The sequence below is a fragment of the Acartia tonsa genome, chromosome 10 (genome assembly GCF_053477335.1).
Source record: "Acartia tonsa isolate MP-2025a chromosome 10, ASM5347733v1, whole genome shotgun sequence".
In the NCBI taxonomy this organism is placed as follows: Eukaryota; Metazoa; Arthropoda; class Copepoda; order Calanoida; family Acartiidae; genus Acartia; species Acartia tonsa.
In genome coordinates this window covers 45,277,119-45,293,706 of record NC_137269.1, presented here as the reverse complement: position 1 = coordinate 45,293,706, position 16,588 = coordinate 45,277,119, and the positions used below count along the sequence as shown (strand labels likewise).

At 39.8% G+C, this 16,588-nt stretch overlaps 2 protein-coding genes across 3 annotated transcripts; one reads left to right on the top strand and one right to left on the bottom strand.

The window, feature by feature from the left end:
• Positions 1-866: 866 nt before the first annotated feature.
• LOC145330143 (uncharacterized) lies at positions 867-11,418 on the bottom strand. Of its 2 annotated transcripts, none has more exons than XM_080174728.1 (5): positions 11,134-11,418; positions 9,614-9,716; positions 2,293-2,351; positions 1,576-1,696; positions 867-1,228 (listed from the first exon to the last, which is right to left on the bottom strand). In XM_080174728.1, exons 1-5 carry the CDS (start codon positions 11,202-11,204, stop codon positions 1,112-1,114), a joined length of 471 nt encoding a protein of 156 aa, XP_080030854.1. In that variant the 5' UTR covers positions 11,205-11,418; the 3' UTR covers positions 867-1,111. The 2 variants fall into 2 exon arrangements, with proteins under 2 accessions (XP_080030854.1, XP_080030853.1); XM_080174727.1 differs by lacking the exon at positions 11,134-11,418 and adding an exon at positions 10,027-10,261 and having other exon boundaries at positions 9,614-9,711.
• Positions 6,669-8,399, top strand: LOC145329266 (uncharacterized). Its single transcript, XM_080173323.1, has 2 exons — positions 6,669-6,999; positions 7,079-8,399. The coding sequence occupies exon 2, from the start codon at positions 7,230-7,232 to the stop codon at positions 7,800-7,802; it is 573 nt and encodes a 190-aa protein (XP_080029449.1). The 5' UTR covers positions 6,669-6,999; positions 7,079-7,229; the 3' UTR covers positions 7,803-8,399.
• Positions 11,419-16,588: the final 5,170 nt, after the last annotated feature.

Sequence of the window (16,588 nt, the reverse complement as noted above, 5' to 3'; positions counted from 1 at the left end):
TTTTTTATGCTTCATGATCGATTTTTACGTTTAAATCCCTTTAATTATGCAATCTTTGTCCGTAGGTACTACGTTTAAAAAAGTCTTTTTTTTTACTATTAAATAAAAAATGTTGAATGTCTTTGAGTGTCGTTAACTCGTTAGCCTTTCAATGTAGATCGATGAAATTTTAAACATAGCTAGTGAAAGTAGTTGGTAGTCTCAGTATAAAATTTCATTAATATCACATGAATACAAAAAAACTTATTACAATCGTAAAAAACGACACTAAAAACCATAAACCAAATGAAAATAAAAAACATTTTTAATATAAATTATTTCAGACTGTTCACGTTATCGTCAGCTAAGGGGTTAATACGAGCCCACTTATTGAAACCATTTTTAAGATTTTTCATGAAAGCGAAAGTGTTCCCCATTTTCAGGCCATAAAGGGGGAGAGGGAAATGGCCACAAACCGGTTAGAAGATATATTTTTCATGTCAGATATACTTCTGCTACAACCATCTTATACATTTATATCTCTGCAATAGCTGAAACAATTTGAGAATTTTTTTTTTATATATTTTACGATAATATTAGGATAAAGACACAGTTATTTTATATTCATGCAAATCCTTATAGAGTAAAATGATATCTGTCTGTCTGTCAGTCTGTATCGACCTTGCTTGCTACCCACTGAACCTCTTCTTCACAGGGTAGCGTCTAATAAGTCCCAGGAAGGTTTATTATTATTTTTAAATTTAAAAGACATCCCACCACTCCTCCAAAGAAAAATGGGATGTATCCACTAGTTTTATATAAAATATTTAGTAAAAAGTGTTTGTTTTTCTGACATATTTAAAAAAAACAAGAAATACAATATCAAAAACGATTATTCATGTATATTTACAATATGTACATTGTATTGTTACATTGCAAGAAAATAAACAAATTTATCGTACATTTAACCAGGGCTCGGCAGCCGCCTGTAAACCAATCTCTTGCAATTTTAAAAACAAACTGGAAGTCAAAACCTGACCCAATTAGGACATTATCCTAATTCAAACATCCAAACGGGATTAGATTTAGGGCTTAGTCGCTGCTGCCGAGCCTTGCATTTAATAATAATCCGCTACTGGTAACGATGTTCTTGTTGTATCCAGAAGACAGCTTCTTTGTAAGATGGTGGATAAACAAGAAGATTCCCTGCAGAGTTTTTACCACTCTCCGCCCCATTGGCACAAGTTCCCTAAATTCAGCCTTTTGAGATAATTAAGAAACATGACAATATCCAGAAATGTTTTTTTTTCTCTTAAAATTAAGTAAATATAGCTTAAGGATGCTTAAAACATACATAGTTTCATTTTTAAACTTTCAATTTTACTTTAAAAAAGAAAAAGTAAAAAATATTTTTTTAGAAGGGTGTTGGTATCCTCCTCCAAACTAGATATAAACCTTCTCAGAACCTATGAAAAGCTACACTGTAAAGGAGATCCATATCTGTTACTGTTACTTTTATATAATTATAAGCTGCGCTACTCATGGGTGATGTTCTACTTGTTTGTTTCTCCTAAATCTAATTATCTCAACGCCTGCCTGAACAACTAAATCATCATATGTGGGAGGTGAGTCATCAACTGCGGATTTTGTTGAAATTTCAGAAGATATTGTGGGAATAGTTTGTTTATTTTCATTGGTATCCGTCATAGTAGATCTGATTATTTATATCAAATTATTTATTACATGTTTGCAATGTAAGTTTAAGGGGAGACAATCGCTCCTTTTCTGTCTAAATACCTTAAATATTTGGTTTGGTAACAACCAACTAACTCTTTGATTGCACGACCCTTGTTTTGAAGTCCTAACTGTGCATGGTAATACGTTGCGCTTTTTTTGGGCCAAGGAACCGTTTTTAACGTCTTAAGTTATGACGCGTGGTTGATCAGAGTTTCGAACATAATCTTCCCCACGACGAGCGGGTTAAAAAGTATAATAACAATCGCATTTGTAGCCACTGCACTGGAATGAAGACTTCTCAATAAGACAAAAATGAAGATAGGCCTACTAATTTTTTTGCAAATAGGGTTTAGACACTTCCAAAACACTCCCTTTTGGACGGTTCTTGTTTACCTTATACAAAAGTAACAGAATGTCTGTATGTCCGTTGTTAAGACGCAAACTGCTTGGCCAATATGGTTCTCCTTTACAATAACGCTTCTTATATATTCAGGGAATGTATACAACTGTTTTGGGGGAGGGTACCAACGTTTCTTCATAAGATCCTCATAATTTTATTTTATAATTTGATTCCTGGGTTTTTCTGTCTTCTTCTTTTTTTTATCAGTTAAAACTACCGGAAGATCAAAGGAGCCCTGAAAAAAAATAAAGAATTAACAAGGATGACAACAATCCATAAAAGTAAAGCTCTAAATGTAGGTCAAACGAACATTGATACTTTGAGAATATCAGAACTTAATAAGCAGCACATTATTTGTATGTTTAAACAATATTTTACACTATAGAACTCAACGATAAGTAAGGAACGTCGGTTAAACGCGCAGAAACACCCTATTTTTTGCCTGGCTACGCTGAATAAAACAATTAAATTTTGACGCAAATGGAAATTTACAGCACAAAATCCATACATACGTAAATGTTAGAAATTTTTTTAATTGGAATTTTTAAAATCGTGTTTATGATAACTTTTTTATGAAGAAATGGAAAATCCCTCATTTTTATGACGTCACATGGCTGATTTTTTAGACACTTTGTAAAGTTACATATTGATATATGTCTCTTATGTTCATTTTTAAACAGGGCCGGGGTGCAGTTGTGGTATTCGGCAACCGTGAGCCATGCCTATGGCACCCCTGACCGGGGTTCGGGGAAGGGCCAAAGGCCCTCCCCCGAGTCCTGGGGAAGGGGTCTGCCGACCCCCTCCCTATGCCTAAAATTAATGATTGAATCTGACAGCCTTATTATGGTTAAGCTGTATTGTTAATTCCCCCCACCCTTCCCAGGGATGGGGGATCATTATTGCCCAAACTGACTATTGTATATGTATTATATTGCTTTTATTTATGATTATTTATTCCTATCTGTGTAGCTATTGTTTGTTGTATATAACTTTAGTAATCCTTAGACCTTCAATAAAGGAACAACTGAATAGATGCTGTTTATTATTTAGTGATTGCTAGAGAAGCGTAGCTTCTCTATAGTATAGGTGTCCACGTCTGTTCACACTGCCGTAGTCATTTTGAACTCTGGTGTCTGCCATTTATCCTAGGCGGATACCACAACTTTTGGTGACAGCTGTGTGAGATTACGGCAAACCACAAGTGTAGAGCAGACGCGCAGCTGAGGCTAAGGTACTCCCAGCAGTGAAACTGGCAAAACTGACACAAGCAACCTGAATTACCCACCCTGGATAGCAAGGTCTAACTCTGCATCCGGCAGTTGTGGAAGCGAAACAGCGAAACTTGACGGAGAACCGCGAGAAGCACCAACATCTAACGGAGAATTGAGCGCTCAAGGGCTGAAACAGGCCTGCGGACGGGCTGAAACAGGCCAACTAAGTGCAAACGGCTGAAAATAGGCCAACATTTACTGCAAGAGATAGCAGGATTCGAACCAGCGGCGCTGCAGGACGGAACATTCCCTGCCGCCATCAGCCGGATTCGGATACACGGCGCTGCAGGACGGGACATTCCCTGCCGCCGACAGACTGAAACAAGCCAAGGATTTGAACCAGCGGCGCCGCAGGACGGGACATTCCCTGCCGCCACCAGCCGGATTCGGATATACGGCGCTGCAGGACGGGACATTCCCTGCCGCTGAAACATGCCAAATAGCTGCGAGCTGCGAGCCAACATACGAGTGTAGTGTACCAAGCAGAGGAAACTACGTCAACTCCAAGTATCCTGAGAGGCTACAGCGCAGCCACCCATCTAGAAAAGCAGATATTATATCACATTGTAGGGATTACCACCCTAGTGTGATGGCTGAACAATAGATTTATGAGCAAGGATTGGTAAACAATTTGTTGTGTATTGTGATAAAACTAAAAATAGAACAGGCTTGGTAAGCAAATCTGTTATGTATTGTGATAAGGCCAAAAATAGAATCTAGATGTAATATAACAATGCATTGATAAACAATCTAACCACCCAAGCCTCCAGCACAACAAATACACCCCTTATTCCAGAGGAAAGGGAGGGGCCCACCATCCATTGAAGAAAATACAATCAAGGTGACATAACAATAAGCCCAGGATTAAGGAGAAAGGGCACCATTACCTCACCACATAGTTACCTCAAACCCACAGCACTCCCCCTTCCCCACAGGGGGAACGGACGGTTTTACCCCGTCCCCTCACGCGCTTCCCCCCTCCTACCCACACTTGACTAAGTCCGCCCATGGTGTGGAGCTAGCGACCGGGAGAACAGAGCGCCATTTACGGGTCGCGCAACAGAGTTCGGGACATATCACAAAATTCAACGGACAAAGCGGACCAATGAGAGAGCGAGTTGAGGGATAAGTGCGCGTTTTACCTGTGTGCGCGGATTTGACGGTGCGTAAGCGCGCTGCAAGGAAAGGATATTTCACGCACACACACACACACAGGAGCGGAGCTACTCCATAGCATCTAACAGAGATATTTTTAGAAAATAAGAATTACAAGCTTCTCCCTCCTATCTATAGTGTGATAAAGGAAAACCCAATCAGTTCCTGACAGCAGTTCAGACCCTCAACAGCTATCTACCCCTACCAGCCTACTCTACAAACTCAGAAAAAAACTAGTGACAAGTACATCTAAGTTATATCTTTGTAGTTAAACTACCAACCTAGTGATAAACAGTGTTGGCTGCTAGGCTAGAAAGCCTCAAGTGTAACCCATTTATAATATTGACTTATAACTTTGTGTCCCGCCGCTGAACCGTTGACCCGATGGAGCAGCCGCAAGCGCCAGGAGGCGACCAAGCCCAAGGATGGCTCCACGATGACCCCCAGCCGGCTCCAGCCGAGTACCGCAAGCTGATGCTGAGTAACCTGCCGGAGTTTAGAGGACCGCCCAAGCAATCCTGGAGTTCCCACATCCGCAGACTCGAGATGTCATGGGCGGCTTACCACATGCCGCCCCATGACACCCTCAACCGCCGCAACGCCCTTTTACTGTCACTGGTAGGGCAAGCGGCAGAAATGGCTTCTCATCTGTTTGGCGAGGCAGGCCAAGCCTTGACATACGAACAAGTCAAGGCCGAGTGTGAAATGTTATTTCGTCCAGCCTTTGAATCCCAGACTTTGAAGCAAGCCTTCAGGGATTACAGGCAACACTCGACAGAACCTATACAAGCATACATATCCACAAAGTGTGCCTTGTATAGGGAGGCCTACAGCCATGAGGATCTCGAGTTATTAATCGATGAATTAAATCGTGGCATTCGTAACGCTAATGTGAAACGTGAAATGATGAGTCATGAGATCGCCTCTGTACCTGAGTACACGAGGCGAGCCATGTTCACCGTCACAATGATTACCAAGCAGCTGAAGGAGGGTGTGTGCCTAGTGGACGCCACCGACGGGCTCACGGGATCAGCCAGCGTCCAGTTGCCCAACTACGACGAGTCGGAGCCAATGGAGATTGGTGCCTTGGCTCCGGGTCTCCACCAGATGGGGAAGGTCGCCCCAGATGACAAGACTTCAGGCCGCTGTTACCGCTGCCAAGGGAAAGGCCACCGAGCCCGAGACTGTCCGACGCCTATGGAAGTCAGCCTAGAGGAGAGACGCACCCAGCCACGCCGTGACCGTCCTGCCAAGTGCGAGCGTGATTGAAATTTGGGGATATAAGGACTTGCCTGTGCCACATGCACCTGAGTTCCTAGGGCAGGGGAGGGACGTGAGTCAGGGCGAGCCTGTGCCACACGCACTTCAGCCCCATGCCACTGGGCATGCCATGGACAAGGGAAGGGACCCCTTGGGGCTAGGGGAGCCGACACCCAGGCAGGGGCCAGTAGCCTGTCAGTCTGTCATTGGGGAGGGTATCGGGGTGCCCCGGACACACAAAGATAACGCTCAATGGAAATTTGTATCTAGCCAGGAGCAGCCCAGCCGTGTCCAGCCCCAAGAAGCAGCCGTGACCCGAGCCGAAGATCCCCAGCCGCGTGCGCGAGGTAGATGGCTGTCTGGTAGCTTCTCACACTGGTGGATGGTTCTGTGGGGACTACTGCTGGCAGCCGTGTGGCCTACAACTAGCTACGTCCTGGTAGGGTGGGACTGCGCCAACCCCACCCACATCACAGCCTACAATAAGGAGAAGATGTGTAGCACGGAACCGCTACACCAGGAGGTGCCCCTGGGCCATGAAGTACATGTCCTGCAGCAAGTCAGGATTAGGGAAACAACAGGTTACAGTTGTCAGCTCACTGTGTCCCAGTGGACATTCAGGTGTGGGGTATGGGGTCACCTCAAGGTGACCTCGGTCCCCACCCTCATGAGGCCAACCAAGATTGATCCAGAAACGTGCCGAGACCTGGCCAGGAACCGCGTCTACACGCTGCCAGGCAAGACCCAGCCACTGACGTTCCAGCTGAACCATCCCCTGTTCTTCACCCTCGACATGGTGGGCGCCTTGGTCAACAGCCCCGAGGGGGTGGGTTGTGAAGGGGAGGACGTCCACTTTAAGCGCCAGCTGTACCGCAATGAATTAGTGCTCCAGGAACGACGGCTGCTGGTCAAGGAAGAGACCTACGTAGTAGAGGATGGACGGGTGGAGTCCCAATCTGACCACCTGACCCTAGAATGTCCCCATTCTGAGCTGTCTTGCATCACTGGGGAAGCAACCTACGTGTGGGACCACCTGGGGAGAGATTGCCCCTTGAGGCTGATCCGCAACCTCCAGCCTAGCCTAGTGATGGATGCGTTCCTGGTTGACCATCAAGCCCAGTTCTTCATCAACATGACCACCCCCACCTCAATAGTGAACTGCGACTTTGAGGCCCATGCCACCAACCACCCAGCATTGTTCGTGGCAGCTGACCCGGCCGCGGCAGCGCTGCCCAGAGTATCGGCCAGGGATGTGGATGTCCCCCTGCAGGCCCAGATACATGCAGGCTACATTGGATTTACCCTGGAGACACGCATGAAAAGCACAGCGGCAGAAGAAGTAGCGGCCAATTGCTGGAAGCTCCAGCAACTAGACCCGGCCCACCCGGTGCGTGTCCAGGGGAGCACGTTCTCTGTGCTGAGGGGAGATGTCCTGCTCCAGCTTACCTGCCAACGCAACAAATATGTTGTCCGTGAAAGCAATACTGTGTTTGCTGTTGTTGATCCTCAAACTGCTGGGGGATCTGACCATCATTTCCCTGGCAGCCGCACAAGGAGGTGTCCGGGCCGCCATGAATGCGATGTCACAAGTGTTCCTGTACCATCCAACCTTGTACAGGAAGGCCTTGGCCAGAGCCCGGCTCACCCATGCCAAGTCCCGGGACTTTTCAGTAGACTGGGATGCCATCCCCTTCGGCCGGGAAGCCGCCGAGGAAATGGTGTCCATGCAATCAGCTGATAGCGGGCATGACCGCCCAGGCAGGCCTGGACCGCCCTCTGGAAGACCCCGCGGCCCCTCGGGAGGCCAGGCTGCCGCTCAGACGGTCAACTTGGCAGCCAGTGCCCCAGCCGCTGCCAACAACAACCAGAATGCCCCACTGCTGACTGGCCCCGCAGCAGCTGTGCCCCACGCCAACCTGACACCTGCCGGCGCCGAGCTACGTGTCCAACCAAAGCCAGCCTCTACTTTCTATCCCACGTTGGGAGCCCATCAGCCCTGAACATCACCACTAGGATTCCATTGAATCATTATCATTTGTATATATCTTAGCCCTAAGGAGCGGGCCGAAGGCCTCAACCACTGTCGGAAGTCTGGCAGGGAGACCCCCTCCCAGCCTTCCGAGGGGAGAGTTGTGGTATTCGGCAACCGTGAGCCATGCCTATGGCACCCCTGACCGGGGTTCGGGGAAGGGCCAAAGGCCCTCCCCCGAGTCCTGGGGAAGGGGTCTGCCGACCCCCTCCATATGCCTAAAATTAATGATTGAATCTGACAGCCTTATTATGGTTAAGCTGTATTGTTAATTCCCCCCACCCTTCCCAGGGATTGGGGATCATTATTGCCCAAACTGACTATTGTATATGTATTATATTGCTTTTATTTATGATTATTTATTCCTATCTGTGTAGCTATTGTTTGTTGTATATAACTTTAGTAATCCTTAGACCTTCAATAAAGGAACAACTGAATAGATGCTGTTTATTATTTAGTGATTGCTAGAGAAGCGTAGCTTCTCTATAGTATAGGTGTCCACGTCTGTTCACACTGCCGTAGTCATTTTGAACTCTGGTGTCTGCCATTTATCCTAGGCGGATACCACACAGTCGCTTTTGATAAATAGAGTATAATTATATGTACTTAAATTACGCCATTCAATAGAAAATAAAACAGTTGTTTAAAAAAAATATTTTGACATTTTTCAATGATTTATTGACAATTCCTTTTCAAACAATAAACAGGTGGATTTGTTTTACGACAAGGATGATAGCATCCGTAAAAGCAGAGCTCTGAAACGGTAGGACAAACGAGCATTAACACTTGTAGAGTAATCAGAATATAAATGTATAAAAGTCGATGCTGTACGTATTGGTGCAAAAAATGGGGACAAATTTCAAATTGTTTTGGCGTGTGACGTCATACCTCCATCTCTTTTCTAGGGGGTTTCTTTCCTCCTTCCCTTTTCTTTCCCCTCACTTGTGACGTAAATAAACAGCCCCGTCAAATCAATTTAAAAATTGTCCCCATTTTTTGCACCAATACGTACAGCATCATAAAAGTCGAACAAAACAAAATTGTAAGTAAATCTGTTGAATCATTTGTAGGACTTGATTATAGAGATGCTTCGCTTATAACAATATATATTTGTTGTCCTAGAAATCAGTATAATTTTATCACCTAAAAATTTGTTGTTAAAAAAGTTAATAAGCAACATGTTTAAAATAGACGTACGGACTTTCTGGTAACGATAATAGAGTTGATTCGCTTTCTAACTCGTACCTATAGAATTTTAGGAATCAATCATGCAAAGTTTGAAATCGATAGGTCAATTCTAACATGCCTGAATTAATGAAAAGAGCTATCCGTTACGGACGGACGTACGGACCGACCCTAATTACAAATGACACTAGTTATTAAAACAAGGTAAAAAATGGACTAAAGTACAATTTAGACATTTAGTATTAACTGCAAGAAAGTCTGTACTGCCATTTAAAATCATGATGCCGAAGATTCCTAGCACAATTAGGCACAATATTGTAAGAAAAAAAAAATTAAAAGGAGATTTACCTAGTGTTTGTGTTCATTTGTCAAACTTTTTTTATGCTGAATATCGCTTTTATGGTAACTGGACAAATGTCTCAAAAATCAGCCATGTGACGTCATAAAAATTAAGGGTTATTCATCTCTTTTTAGGGGAATTCTTTCCCACTCCTCTTATCCCCTTATTTTTATGACGTCACATAGTTGATTTTTTTTATATTTCAAAGCTTTTTTGCTTGAAAAATAACATCTAAATTGTAAAAAAAAACATTGTACCTTACAAAATTTTCCATAGATGCAAAAAGCTATCCACATCATGATATAGAAGGCTAGATATGACACTGATATGATAATAATGACTCCTGTGTAAGCTCCTATATCACGGTTGCCCAATTATATCTGCTTTATTTACGACAGCACTCCTGAATTTAACTGTTATGTTGGGGGGGGGGGGGGAGGTTAAATGGTTAAAACTTTTTGATATCATGAATCTGAAAATCTATTGGGTAAAATCTAAATTTGTTTCTTTATTTATTTACTGGCGGTTCAGCGGTTAGCAAGATAAAACAATACAATACAGACAATAAAAGCTTAATAATAGTAGGATATGTTTTGTCATCCTCGTTATTTTGAAAGAAACTATAACTTTACATAGCAAACTACAAATAAATCAGATAAAATTGGCATGCCTAATTCAGTAAGAGAGATTAAACATGCAAAAACGCAGACTACGGCTAATCCCGAGGCACAGTACAAAATATCACACATTATAAAGCATTCCTCTCACAAGGTATATAGTTAACTGAATTCTCAATTAGAATGTTTACAGTTGTAAATTTTTTTCATCCCGGGAATTACAAAAAATTCTAATGATCGAAACGGGTTGCGCTGCAAAATACTGAGTTAACTGATCTCACATAGTGACATGCAGCTTAAAATTCTCAATTTTTTCATTTTTTCAACAAAAATTTTGATGCCCAAAGGGGTTAAACTGCTAAATAGGAAACGCACAAGGATGAAAATTTACATTTATATGAAGCATTTCTCTCATAAGATCCAAAGTTAACCGAATTCTCAATATTTTAAGGAAGTTTACATTCTCATTTAGGGGAATTACAAAATTTTCAAATGAGCGTAAGTGGTTGCTGTAAGGCTACTTGTACAAAAAAAATGACAAAATACATAAGAAACCAAATAATTTTCTTTTTTAAAACTAAAATAAAAAAATAGACAGAAGTCTAACTCTTAACCCGCCCTCCCCCCAGACCTTAAGTGCCTCTGGAGGCCTAAGGGAATAGCCGCTAGTTTCAGCATTTCTTACAGACTCTCAAGTTAACTGAATTCTCAATGGGGAGTTACAAAAAGTTTTAAAGTGATAGGGGACACAATGATACAGCAGCTTATAGTGCCTAATAAAAATGACGCCATACAAAATAAATGACCAATGATAGGCCAGTATGTATTTTAATTAACCAATTGTAAAAACTATACTGGCCTGTCATAGGTCAATATTATATGACGTCATTTTTTATGCTTCAGCAATAATGACAATAAACATATGAAACCACATAAACATGAAATAAAACATAAAAGACCCTAATAAACAACCTCTAAAGAATAATCGCCTCTAGAAAAAAATAAGCCCCCACCAATTTTTTTTTTATTTTCTTTAAAACTAAAATTTTAAATGGGCAGAGGTCAACCTCCTCCTACCACCCCCCCTCCCCAAACTGCAAGCACTCTTATAGGCCTCTTGCGGCGTAGCATATAAAGCAGATGCAATTGGCATTCCTATAGAAAGAGCGATAAAAGCTTCAAAAAAGCAGACAAGGGCAAATCCCGTGGCACAGCTAAATATATCACGCATTATTATACAGCACTTCTTTCAGGATCTAAAGTGAACTGATCCTTCCACATAGTGACATGCACGGCCAATTTCTATATAATTTTTGAGGGGATTTACAAAATTTCTAATAACCGCGCGGAATGGGTGCAAAAGAGAAACGCACAAGGATGAAATTATACATAAGAAGCAAAGCAAACCACATAAAAAAAACCTAAGCAGACGTAGTATAAAAATAGATGCTGTTTCTTTCTTAGCGGAATAAATTATAACAAAAAAAGCAATTGTCTAAATAGAAAGAAACCTATTAAATACTATTTCGATGGGATGGGTGGTCGAAAAAAGGATTAAAAAAAGATTCTTAAAACAAAACAATAATCTTTAAAAGCAGTATTTTAGTAATTTTTTTTCTTTTAAAACTTGCGTATAATCAAACAAAATTTAATCCATCCAATTATAAGCTCTTATATTTTGTGTTTTAAGGCCTGGTAATAAAAGAAAGCTACATCTCTAATCTTTAGAATACTTTACACATAAAGTCGGACATACTTGGATCTCAGAGAGTGGTTGCGCTTAAAGTCATATTTACTGGTGTATTCAGAACAGGTTTTATCAGGGAGGGAGGGGGACATTAGGCTATACTATTACACTAGTACCCAAAGTTTTATAATATCAATTGCTTTTACGTTGGCTTAACAACTGTGTTGACTTTTATTGAATTTTAATTGGTTGGTTTATTAAGTTGAATGTCTAAACGTTTCAACCACTAATTGTAATCTATAGTAGGGGTGTTTTATTATTGGATACGTACATCAATTTATCGGCCATTGTCTTATCCCTTTAGATCCATGAGAAAAAGAAAATGGTAAGTGCAAAATATCAAAACCTGTTTTAAAAATATAAAAAGGGGAATCCCCGAAATTAAAGAAAGTCAAACGTACATATACACATACACACATGGTTTATGCCATGGTGGCAAATATCAAGGATCTAAAGGGATAAGACAATGGCCGATAAATTAATGTATATCCCAAATGATGATTCACAAAATTACTCTTTCTGTAGATTAAATTAGAGGTCGAAACCAACTAAAATTAACTAAAGCCCCAACAGTAGTTAAGCCAACGAAAAAGAAAACGTTACATTTTAAACTTCAAACTTAAACAGACATCGTTATACTTTGTATTATAAATATCCTGTGAATGTATTTTTACAGAGATTCTTCACTAAAATTTTTAGCCGGGTATCTTCAATAGCAGCCAAATAGTTTTCTCACACCGCTACGGATGGACTGATGGACGGACGAACGGACAAAACCGTGAATTATTTAATATCTTTGCTACTAAAAAGTTAATTATAGAGTAGCTTCGCTACTAAAAAAAAGACAAACAAGACAAAAAAAATTATTTTTCTTTTGATATATTTATAAAAGTGAAGCTTTTCTATAAATTAGGGTCGGCCCAACCGCATGTTTGCCTTAGATATGATTTAATAAGCGTAGCAACTCTGTAATTGTTACCTTAATGACCATATCTCCATTTGAAATTTGTTGGTTTTTATTTTTTTGACAACATTTTTTTTCTGTGATATATTTATCCAATTCATCAAATTTTTGGAATACTGATTCCTAGGTCAACAAAGTTATAAACGAAGCATCTCTAAAATGTAAGTATGCCCATAAACAGTATACTGTATTTATGCAGTTTTGCAACAAATTTAGATACAATTTTGTTTAGTCTTATATATTTATATTTTGCCTATTCCGCTATGACATTCTACAAGTGTTAATGTTAGATTGTCCTAACCTTTCAGAGCTTCGTATTTATGGATGATGACAACCTAGCTGCTAAAAAAACACAAAAAAAAACAAAAAAATACTTTGCTGTTGTTGTTAAAAGCTATTAGCTCTACCCCATCACCTCTCCTCCTACAGGATGAACAAACTGACCAATAAATGATGTCCATGATAGCAACCTAAATTGAAGACAATTTTTCCCTTGTCCTAATTTCCACGTATATTCTACATCCATTGTAAACATTCATAAGTAGCAAAAAACAAAAAATCATGGAAGAACAAACGGACAAAGTTAATTACATAGAAGGTGTTCAGTTTATAAATATCTTATAAATCACAGGACGAAACTTTTTATGTAACAAAAGACATATAATGTAGTTGTCTATAGTGCCCTAGAAAAATGGGGATAGATGTCTTTTCTATTGGATTTCTTTCCCCATTCCCTTTCTCTTTCCCTCAAATATGACGTCAATAGAATAGGTAGGCAAAAAGCGGTGACACCTATACCTATTTTCCTTGGGCACTATATACAGATACCGTATAATTATTATCTTATTCGAATGAGTCGTGATTTTTTTATTCCTATAACTTTATTCTTATAGCCTTTTTCTCTTTTTTTCTTTTTTTTCACTAACAGATCTGTGGTTTAAATGTATATACAGATAACTACCTCCCCCCCCTTTCCAATGACCCTTTCGTCTGCTAGCAAATTATTTTCTGAAGCTTGGCTGTGTTAATATTCCCGACAAAATTAGTTGATCTTCAAAGACCCAATTGAGACAGTTATTTTACCCCTTCTCACTTTAGTGTTCTACTCTAATTTCTCACTAAATTTTGGTTTAGAATTTTGTGTCAATCCTTTTTTGTTATGCTTTGCTACTTTTGGATATTGTCATCCTGGTTGCCAAAAAAAATTACCTTGCTGTTACCTTGCTTATCAAAAGCTAGTATTCCAATCAGGAAAAACAAGAAAAAGTAGAGTACAAAACCTAAAGAAGTCAGAGCTCGGTAACAACATCTTTGGTAATGGATTTTATATACATACGGGGATGATTAGACAGGGGAAATATTGTCGTCATTTTAGATTACTTACTACTTTAGTTCCCATTTATTGGTCAGTACTTTCCTTCATGTAAAAGGGTAATTGGGTATATCGTTATATTAAACAGCTGGAATAGTTATTTCTCGCCTCGTATTATAAACGGCTTTCCGCGGATATAGAATGTACAATTATAAGATTAAAACCAGTTTTAATCTTATGATTGCACATTTTTATATTCGTAGAAAGCTGGATATAATACGATGCTAGACATAGTTTTTTCGTATGGATGAGAACCGGTTCTTATCCACCGGATTCGAATGAATACGAGAAAGACCATTTAATTAAAGTAGTCAAAAAGAATGATGCATCATCCAAGTAATTACATATCGATTTCTTTGGTAAATTGGACCTATAAAAACTAGTTTTCCATCCTTTATTATCCATTGCATGGTATAAAAATCGTAATTAATAGAAATAATACATTTTAGGAACAATCCGGGCATAATATTAGTTAAAACGTGCACATATTTTGGTACTAAAAGGCACTTATTTTTTAATATGCCCTATAACCCTGCGGGGAAGCACTCTAGGCCAATTTAACCTAACTTAACTCGGCCTATGAATAATAAAAAAATAGTCCCCACCCTTCTTTTCAATTTATTTCAGGATATAAGGGGGGGGGGAGGAGGTTTTGTGCTCTTCTAGGCACTTGAAAGGAAACCGCCACCGTAATGAAAATGCTGGTATCGAGCCCTGCCTGCAATTATAAGACTTGGAGGTAAAACTTGCATTAGGAACGGTGAACAGATAAACAGAATCCATCCCAAGGCAAGTCCGGTCACACAATATACAAATTCATTCATTTTCTAGTATATATCCAGTAGAGGAATTTTTACCTGAATTAAATAAATTTTATTTTAGCTTTTTCTGTCAACAAAAATGTTGGATCATGGAAAGAAAACGAAGTAGCGGGTTTCGTCGTATTTTAAGAGTAGCTTTTGATTGGCTAGGTTGGGTTAGGTAAATGTTAATGAATTCTCCGGAGGGTAAAGCCCCCTCCCACGCGGGGGCTAGAAATAGGAGAAACGCTACTGTAAAAATACAACGAAACCGCTAAGCTGGATTGGAACTGGTTCTGAGCCATACTGAAAAATTATGTGTCGTTTTGTCTTGTAGACAATTTTTCACGAGAAATTAAATAAAATCATAATATTAATTTTGTTCACGAAGACCAACCGCCAAAAAAACTAGAATTAAGGTTAATTTTTCTTTTACTATCCGTGGAAAACCGACTATAGCTAGTACGATGCGATAAATAACTATTATCATATTTATTTCTACAATCATACTTAGCAAATTTTATCACCGAATATGAAACAAACCTAAAATATATTTTAAATTTAAATTTTCTTTGCTGATAACAATAAATCAAATAATCAAGAACAAAATAGTTTTTCTTTAACTATAATATACACTCATTTCATTAAAAACAACGTTCTTTAAAAAGATCTTGAAATCTTACTAATCTATGTACAAATATTTCTTTTGGTAAATTACAATTTTTTATATAAAATTAATGGATATATTAGCACTTGGATGTTGCACCATATTTTAATTTTCTCTGATGAAGTTATGCTCGTAGTAGCCGTCTTAAATAATGATACCCCCCTCCTACTGATGAACAATGACCAATAAATGAAGTCCATATTAGAAATTAGCAACATATAATAAATTGTCAATATATCCCCGTATTCTATATCCATCATAAAAAACACTAGCGGCTTCGCTTAGATTAGAATTTAAAAAAAGATTAAGTACCCCTGGTACTGCCTGAAAAAAATGAGTTGGGGGATTTTTTTATTGGGAGGGGGGGGGGGGTGAGGGTGTCCCAGGCCCCAAGAAAATAGCATTAAACGACCACAGGAACCGTAGGTATATTCCCTGAAAAGTAGAATCCGATCGGTTCAGTGGTTTCCGAGATCTTAAGGGACAGACAGACGGCGGACACACATCATTCTACTTTGTATTATAGATGTAAAAAGAGCAAAAACAATAACAATATTTAGTCTACAACCCTTTATCCCTCTTATCTTAATGACTAATGCTAGTTACTAAAGGGGAATATTATTACAAGTGGGGGAAGATTGATTTATTATCAATTATCTCTGTGTGTAAATAACAAAGCAACAGGATCTTTTATGTCTGTATGTCTGTTTGTCTGTACCGAAGGGTCTAGCTAACCGCTAAACTGATATGCTTCTCCTTTACAGTGTTTATAACTATTTTGGGGGTATTTTTTTTAAAAACTACACATGAATGTGGGGGGGGGGGGTCAACTTACCCCCGATCCCGCCCTTGGCCCTCTACAGGCCTTTATTGGCGTAGCCGCTAGTATAATATAAAGTATCAAGTTTTTTGTCTGAAGTTTAATAATTGAGTTCTTCATTTTAGAAAGCTTCAAATAGGCCCTAGGATGGTTTTAGGCTATTTTTGTGACCTTGTTAATCCCTTAACATCAGATGCTTGGGGCTTTCATCCGCTAGTCTACAGGGTACGTCACATAAATCAGGA